Source organism: Brassica oleracea, chromosome C5 (genome assembly GCF_000695525.1).
Source record: "Brassica oleracea var. oleracea cultivar TO1000 chromosome C5, BOL, whole genome shotgun sequence".
Taxonomy (NCBI): domain Eukaryota; kingdom Viridiplantae; phylum Streptophyta; class Magnoliopsida; order Brassicales; family Brassicaceae; genus Brassica; species Brassica oleracea.
In genome coordinates this window covers 25,320,102-25,328,845 of record NC_027752.1, presented here as the reverse complement: position 1 = coordinate 25,328,845, position 8,744 = coordinate 25,320,102, and the positions used below count along the sequence as shown (strand labels likewise).

The 8,744-nt window shown below is 31.9% G+C and overlaps 2 protein-coding genes across 15 annotated transcripts in view; both read left to right on the top strand.

The window, feature by feature from the left end:
* Window positions 1-1,999: 1,999 nt before the first annotated feature.
* The window catches only part of LOC106295928 (E3 ubiquitin ligase BIG BROTHER-related-like), a 16,571-nt gene continuing 9,826 nt past the window's right edge, over window positions 2,000-8,744 (top strand). The window contains exon 1 of the mRNA XM_013731943.1: window positions 2,000-2,075. Coding sequence (XP_013587397.1) covers window positions 2,041-2,075 — 35 coding nt within the window. The 5' untranslated portion in view covers window positions 2,000-2,040. The remainder of the gene's footprint in view (window positions 2,076-8,744) is intronic.
* Window positions 2,740-5,736, top strand: LOC106295930 (telomere repeat-binding factor 1-like). 14 transcript variants are annotated; one of them, XR_001261075.1, is made up of 9 exons: window positions 2,740-2,781; window positions 2,865-2,913; window positions 3,066-3,127; window positions 3,264-3,554; window positions 3,924-4,094; window positions 4,277-4,783; window positions 4,848-4,931; window positions 5,022-5,179; window positions 5,254-5,736. XR_001261075.1 is itself a non-coding variant. In XM_013731944.1 (5 exons), exons 1-4 carry the CDS (start codon window positions 2,978-2,980, stop codon window positions 4,066-4,068), a joined length of 531 nt encoding a protein of 176 aa, XP_013587398.1. In that variant the 5' UTR covers window positions 2,923-2,977; the 3' UTR covers window positions 4,069-4,094; window positions 4,173-4,250. The 14 variants fall into 14 exon arrangements, 2 of the variants coding, with proteins under 2 accessions (XP_013587398.1, XP_013587399.1); XR_001261077.1 differs by lacking the exon at window positions 2,740-2,781 and adding an exon at window positions 4,173-4,185 and having other exon boundaries at window positions 2,794-2,913; XR_001261080.1 differs by lacking the exon at window positions 2,740-2,781 and having other exon boundaries at window positions 2,794-2,913; window positions 4,879-4,931.

Sequence of the window (8,744 nt, the reverse complement as noted above, 5' to 3'; positions counted from 1 at the left end):
CCGGATATCCGACACCCGGATATCCGAGAACCCCGGATCCGGATAAGGATAGTAAAATTATGGATCCGCCGGATAAGGATCCGGATCCGAATACCTTAAATTTGCCCGGATATCCGATCCGTCTAAGGCCTACACTCACACACAAAAGAAGTTAATTACCTCAGAAAATAAGATCAGAGGTTTGACTTGGCTCTTATGGCAAGTTTTGAGGTACACAACCTAGGAACAGGAAAATCAACAAAGGTGGTAGAGACGGGTGACATATTTGAAAAAGATTCGGAAATCCCTTATATATTAAAAGAGAAGCATTGTAATAAATGCATTCACACTATAATAGACACGTGATAGCTTCACAATGATTTGATAATAAATATGCTAACGCGTTCACACTATATTCGTAAATGTGTTCACACTATGTATTTTGCGCTTTTTTAATATAAAACTCACATACATGGTTCCCATAAAACTCTGGATTTTTCAGTTCGAATAAAAATAGATAACGAATCAAAAGCCAAACTATATATATATTATTTTAATTGTTTGTGGATAAAGTTGAGCAAAATATTCATAAATTTTGATTCAATTTGTTATCTGTTTTGATTTGAACCAAAAAATCTGGATATCCGTAACTCTACGAAACAAATCAAATACTAAAATACAATATCCAAAAAAGAAGCAAATCACAAATACCAATATTTTTAGGAACATATATCTAATTATATATGTTATATGCACATATATACATATATGTAAAGAATTATATATATACGTTATATATATTATACTTTATATCAGTTTTACAATATTTTTATGAATTAAATTTATTATTTAGGTACTAGAATTAAAAGTTAAATAATGTTTTATTTTTGTAATAAAATTTTATTATAAAAATTTTCAATTATTTTTAAAATTTTATTTATTTACGGATCAAATCGGATATTCTTTAAAATTCTAAAAAATTTCAGATATCCGAGTCACCGAATATCTAGGTGGCTAAAGATCGAATCGACACGAATGCTTCCAAATACCCAGATATTCGATATGTGCACACCCCTATTTATGGATATAGTTTTATTTTCTTTATATGAAAAAAATGACTAATGTCAAGACCTTTTTTTATTTTAAATTAATTTAAATTTTATCTTTCATGTATTATTTTGAACAAAAATGTCATTTAATATTAATTAACAATATCTTTATATATTTGTCAACTATTTTTATATACTTTTTACATACACATACATGTGCATCTTGCTGTGAGCATTTTGTAACTAAGTATTCACCACAACTGAAGAATCTTTTTTTTGGAAAGTTGAAATATTTTTTCTTAATATTTCTTTCACTACCGACCAAATTGTACTGAAATGATTTGTCTTAATAATTTTTTTTTGTTAAACTATTATCTGCTTAGAAACTATAATATAAAACTATTGGTTCGACATGACGACTATCTAATTCATAACATTAAAATAAACAAATAATATTAATTTTTGGTTTTTACCGAAAAAACAAAAAATCAAACATTTTAACCTAATAAACTAAAATGAATATTAATTTAAAACAATAATTATATTTTAGAAGATTAAAAACCAAAAAAAAAAACTTAAAACCAAACTAATATCCAGATTAAACAGATTTAATGTGTTTTTATTTAAAATAACGAAACTAATAATCACATCCCGCGCAAGACGCAGATTATTACCTAGCAGTAATGTTACTTGAACTTCTTACGATATAAGATAACTATAAATATTTTAAGAAACGAAACAATATCAAACTCTAGTTAGTGTTACTATTGAACTTGCATAAGCCAAAATTGAATCGGGTTTTATCACCTCAGTAACTATTACACGACATGGTTTCGTAGATGTCTTCCACTTCCACCTCAGTGATTCCGACAACAGCAAGTGGGATAACGTCACCGCGATCAACTTTTCCACTGCAGTTTCCTTTTACTTTGCACTCTCTCTCTCTCCTTAATCCTTATCTTCATCGTTTCTTCATTTCTATGAGAGTTAATAAGAATTAGGTGATCGGTGCATGACGAGCGCATCGGAACTCTTCTCTACTCGAAGATTATATGTATATAAAATTAAAACATAATAAATAAATAATTAAACTATATATAAGTAAACCATAAGAACAATTTGAAATAAAAATGAAAATAAAGTTTAGTAAAAATGAATTAGTTTATTTGTCATTCCTCAAAAGTATTGATTAAAATGGTGTTGATAATTTATCATACAAAAAAAAATTGGAATGTAGTGAAGTTTTGAAAATTTGGATTGTGTTAAAAAGTATTAATTAACTGATGTACCAAAAATATATTAATTTAGTTTAACAAGAATCAAAAGTAAAACTTTAAGAGTTTTTAAAGATTATATGTATATTAAAATGGAAAACAATAACTACAAGTATATATAAGCAAAAAAAGATAAGTGATTTTTGAGCAAAAAATAAGATAAAAATTTTAGATTCAGAAGAACAGAAAATGTGTGTGGGTATGGTTAGGGAAAGGTTCCTATTCACATTTTTTTTTGCTGTGGATCTATAATGTGTTATATTATGTTTATGTGATAATGATGTGAGCCTCTCTCTGTTCACGCCTTTTGTAAACTTTGTTCAAATCGTCTTCGCTGCCATAGTATCATCTATCGTCCACTTGCAGTTTTTCTTTTCATGTTATATACTTTTGTATGATTGTCAAGATAATGATTGTGATAGCACGTGAGCTGTATTCTCCCATCTTATAATTGTGGGATTATGATGAGGGTTTAAGTGGTGAAAGTCACACTACTTTTACATTATATAGTTTGAATTTATTGTTTTAGACAGTTTGTAACTTTTAAAAAAAAATGTTGCAGGCTGGATAGCCTTATAATGGAAGCAACATCAATTGTTACCTACATTGAGGTATTCAGTTTTAGTTCTCACTTCCTTTTTCTCAATATACACTGATGATCCTCTGTGAATTGATATGCTGTTAAATAGATTTTGTGAAGTCATTGACTGTACCTTTTTTCCTTTTATTTTGGTTGTATATGAACAATATCACGCTCCACCAGACTTCAAACGGTTGCTGTTGGCCAAGCTAAAGTACTTGACAGCTTGTCGGAAACTTATCAAGGTGAGAGTCAATACAATCATTTGACCGTAGGTATCGTGTGCATATAGATATAGAGCAGAGACATGCTTCATTCACCATAACTTGATTTTCTCTGTTACAAGTTAAGTCCAAACTCCACTCCATTGTCTTCCCACAGAAGAAAACATTTAGGGACATCTTCTGGAAAACAGAGAAGTCTCTCTTTGCCTTCACCTAAAACAGACGGAGATGAAGTGAATGTTGAGACAAACGCACAGATTGATCCGGAGTTAGCCAGACTGAAGACTATGAACGTACATAACGCGGCAGCGATTGCAGCACAGGCAGTTGCAGAGGCAGAGCCTGCCATGGCAGTGGCTGAAGAAGCTGCAAAGGATGCAGAGTTAGCAGAGGCCGAAGCAGAAGTAGCTCAAGCTTTCGCAGAAGAAGATACAACAACTGCAAAGTGGTAAAAACACACACCCCATTTATCACACAACTATGACATGAAATCTATGACAAAGAAAATGCTTATTGATGGTTGTATTGAAAATTTGATTCAACAGATGATCCGTGCCTAAGATGATGGAGAGAGAATTAGTGTGTTGTGACTTGTGTGTTCAATGATTTCTACATGGGAACTCTTTTCAGTTTTGCTTAATCAATTGATAGTTGATAATATTTGAGTATTAAAGTTACCGGAAAATAAAATGTTTATTTATGCATATTTGAGTTGTTCAATAGATTCTCGCTAAAAGCGTTGTCACTGGAAAAATTGCAAATTTGGATTGCTTTTGACTGTTCTTCTTATTAAGAGATACGTGTTGTGGAGATACAGGGTTGCTCATGGTGTAAATAAGGTGATTCATGTGAGATGAATAATGGATGGCTGAGTTTGGTCCAAGCTCTATATTTCTCTCCTCATGTTTATGTGATTTTTTCAAAAGTAGCATTGGAGTATGAGATATGTGATGCTCATATAGCTATCCAAGCCAGACTGATGAGCCAAGTGAGTGCTTTTGTTTCAAAAGCATAAACTGAGCCACTCTTTGTCTTAGCGCTAACACTTATCATTTTTATAAATCAGGAATTGAACTGATGTAGGTAGATTTATAGAACTATGTCAGTTTCAAGAACTCAACTTTAATCAACCTCTATCGATTAAAATGGGCAGAACTATGTTTCTTTCAGTTGCACTGAAGTGGAGCAAACTCAACTTCAAACTGTCTGACTCTCCTCTATCGATGTCTACCGCAGCGATGACTCTGCTGATCAAGCCAAGCGCTTCTTCACCAAGCTCATCGAGAAAGAAGTTTTTTGTTCCTATTTGCTTTGTGGCCTTCTAAGAGATTCGTGTCTAAATCCTAAAAATATTTAATTCGTGTCTGAGAGAGTCACTAAGTGAAACTAAAATCTTACAAAGCAATGAACACATGTGTTCGGAATTTGAAATTGTTGGAAGTAGTGAACAAGTTTGATAATTGGTTTAGGTTATATAGTTTGGATTTGAATTTCAGGCTTTTTAATTAAAAACAGAGTATTCATTTATTAATATGTAGTTTGATTGGTCAGGGTGATAAACAGTCAAATGGGGCCACTTCCATGTTTGCACAACATAGTAACGTTTAACTGATGATATCGTCCATGCAAAACTGTAATGATGCATGTTTTCTCTCCTGCCTTCACCGTATAGTCGATGTAAGTACATTCTTCAGCTTTTACGGCATACATATAACTGTAATGTTGTTAGTCTGTTATATAGGATGAAAGTGGTGATCTATATAGATCTTCAGGCATTACTTTTAGGAGTTATAGGAGAACCCATAAGGGATAACTTTATCGTGTGGTATGTTACTTCTGCCACACCTCATACTATAAAGTTTCAAAGACAATATTTCTATTGTTTGATGCTGAAATTGATTTATGGTGATGGCAGTATGAGTTACTTGATGAGAAGACATACTTTAGAATCATCAGTGGAACCACAGTGAATTCATCAAGATTGATGCATATAGAATGGAAGTTACAAGCCTCCTATGGCTGTCACAAGTGCTTTCCTAGAGTAGACATGGAATACAGTACAAGAAGAACGAAGTGAGTGCTTTTGTTTCAAGAGAAGAACGTTTTATCCGTCTACTATGTTTCAATTTGTGAAATATATTTGCCAGCTTTATTGGTGAACTGAGCGTGATTAGGAGCACAGTGAACGACACACAAGGCAGACGACGTATAATGGCATTTACAGCTCAGCATCCAAAGAAGCATTTAATGAAAAAGATGGTTGGAAACATGCGCGTGAAGCAGAGACATAATTCAAAGAAGCTTTCTTCTTGGTTAATGAATGGTCATCGGGTTTGAGTTTCTTTATAATCCATATATAGACATGACGTGGTGTCACGAATACTAAAGTCTCCCTCATTTCCTGTTGAATAGAATCTAGCTAAAGGGTTTGTCTGCATGTTGAGGTTTGTAATATGTATTGGCAGGGCGTCCCTCCCATAAGGCCAGTGAGGAAAGGGCTTTAGGCCACAAATTTTCTGAGGCCACAAATTTTCTGAAAAATGATTATGGTCAAGTGGTTAAAAACATTATTTTCACTTTTTGTTTGAGTTGGAGTTTGCACCTTTAACGTTATGGTTTATGTTGACTTGTAATGTTTCCTTCTTTTCTTTTACATGTGCGTTCCTCTCTTATTTTGAATTTTTATTTTTTTTGAAACAATCTCTTTTAGTTGAAATAATTTATTTGTTATCTATGTGTTTCTATTTTTTTTTTGTTACTTAGGATTACAAATAATAATAGTTCAAACAAACTAGTGGTTTTTATTTTACTAAAATATCTATTAATTATCTGATATTATAATTATCTAAAATATCTACTAAATGATATAGTACATGTATATTTATTTATATTGTATAAATATATGATATTGTACATAAATATGCTTTAGGCCACCAAATTTACCGGGACGGCACTGTGTATTGGCAGAAAAAATAAAAAGTTGAAACCATGATTTTTTAGAAAATTTGCAAGAAAGAAGTAAATCTTCTTTATCTTAACGATTCAGTGTTGTTGTATATACGTTTATTCTTGAAACGAAGTAATGTGGTGGGAGAAGAAAGATAATGGTTAATTAAGAAAGCCAGAAAGGTGACAAAAGAAATAGATGGAGAAAATAGAATTATATGTATTATAATTGTATAGATTTTTTTTCTTTAACCATGACTAATCCAAAATGTTATCAACTTTTTGTATATGTATTCATGCTACTGTATTCAGAATTGTACATATTATAGGTTAATACAACTTTATAAAATAACAAAAGGGGAATTAATTTCTATCACATTAGTTTTCTTTATTTTATACATGTTTGGGAAAATCTATACTAATAAAATGGACCTTTTGAGACTCCATAAAACGTCCACATTAGCATAGAATCATTATTCAAAAAAAAGTCACGTGGCATCATTACTATTATTAAATTATTACATTATTACCATTTAAATATATAAATATATAATATATGAAATATAAGTAAATATACATTTAAATATAAAAATATATAATATACGAGATATAATTAATTAGATGTAAATTTAAATATGTAAATGTATAATATACAAAAAATAATAATATATAAATACACAATTCAAAAAATAAAAATACTACATTAAACATATATCTTAAAATGTAAAAATTAAATACAAGTAAATATACATTTAAATATGTAAATATATAATATATGAAAAAATAATAATAAGTAAGTAAACAATTTAAAAAATAGAAATACTACATTAAAAAGGTAATATACAATATAAAAAATGTTAATAATACATTAAACAAAAAAAATTGTATAGTTTTACATCAAACAAATAATAAGTAAATACACAATTAAAAAATAAAAATACTACATTAAACATATATCTTAAAATGTAAAAATTAAATAATATACGAAAAATAATAATAAGCAAGTACATAATGTAAAAAATGGAAATAGTACATTAAAAAAAATAATTTACAATATAAAAAATGTAAATACTACATTAAACAAGAAAAAAAAAATATATAGTTTTACATCAAACAAATCCCTATTAAACCCATTATTCCAGCGACATAAAAATCCCAACCGCTCTAAGTTGTCTCATCGCTTTAAACCCTACCATTCAGACCGTTAATGTCGAGCGACTGATCTCTCCTCCTTAGACACCCTTTCTTGAGCAGAATCCCCAACTTATCTTTTCCCCTTTTGCCTTGACCGGAACCGGTACCATCTCCAGACCCATCAGCTTGATGTTTTTTAAAATAAATGTTTGTTTAAATCTTTAGCAGATTATAGTTCTTTCAGTTGCTACCCAATATTGTTTTGCCACATTACATACAAACTAAGATAAACATAAAATAAAAAGATCATGTTGGTCCATGGCGTGTTCATGCTAGATAAAGAGAAGCTGCGGTTGATCATAAGGGCAGTGAGTATGAATAATTAATTGGCAATTTGATGCGCTACCCAATGAGCCACAGTCCAAGGTAGGCGTTTTGTCTGGCTCGATCTCCCTTCTCCCTGCAGTTTAATCTACGTCCACCATGTTGTTGGATAATTCCAATTAACTTGAAGAGCAAGTTAACTCATTAAATTGAAGTTCGATGAGTTAAGAAAAAAGGAAAAAAAGATCATGTTTACAAACTTAGCAAATCACTATACGTTGACTTTCTCCTTGCACAAACACAAAGATTATAAGACCCTCTCTTCTTATTAGATTTATAAACTCTCTCAAAACTAAACCTTTCAATGTGTTTCCCTTGATGGAACATCTCTCCATGAGAACTCTTTATATAGGAAGAAGCTACATCTTTTTCTAAGGGCGAAGCTACATCTTTTCCTAATATTAATATGGAAACATTTCTAAGCTCGTAGCAACTCTTGGAATTTCAGGCCAGAAATGAGAAGACCATGATTTATGAGTTCAAGAACATCCATGCAAAGATTGATGGGAACTATTCTGACCTCAACAACAAGTACATGCAACTTGCCTCTCATCTCAAGGCTTTGGAGAGTCAAGTTGCTTCTATGCCTTCATCCTCCAAGCAGCCAATGAGGTCTCTACCAGGAAAACCAGAAAAGAACCCCAAGGAGTCTTGCAATGTTGTCTTCTCCACTACTTCTCCAAAGATTGAGCTGAGTGATCATGAGAAAGAGAAGGATGAGATTGAAAGACTGGTATTTAGAACTGAGTTTGGGAAAGTTGAGAGATTTGTTGTGGCCACAACTGAAGCACAAATTGTGAAGGACGCTGCCAGGAAGGTTGAAGCAACGAATCTGCAAAGAGCTCAGCACAAGGCTGAGAATCAAGTTGAGAATAGGGCTGACAACAAGCTGAAAGAGGTTAAGCTAGAGGAAGCCACTGAGGTTGAGCTATCACCCTATGATAAGCCCCCTTTCCCTCAAAGAGTTTTCACCAAAGCTCAGAAGAAGGTGCTCTCCAAGTTCAGGAAAGAGCTTAGTGATGTTGGGGTCAGGCTTCCAGAAATCCCGGGTATGCGTGAAGCTCATGTCCAGATGATGCTCATCAAGGACATTTTAGACCACCAAGCTGAAGTGGTCGAGCTTTTGGACATCTCCATTCTGAAGATTGATCCACCAGTCCCTCCAAAATCCCTT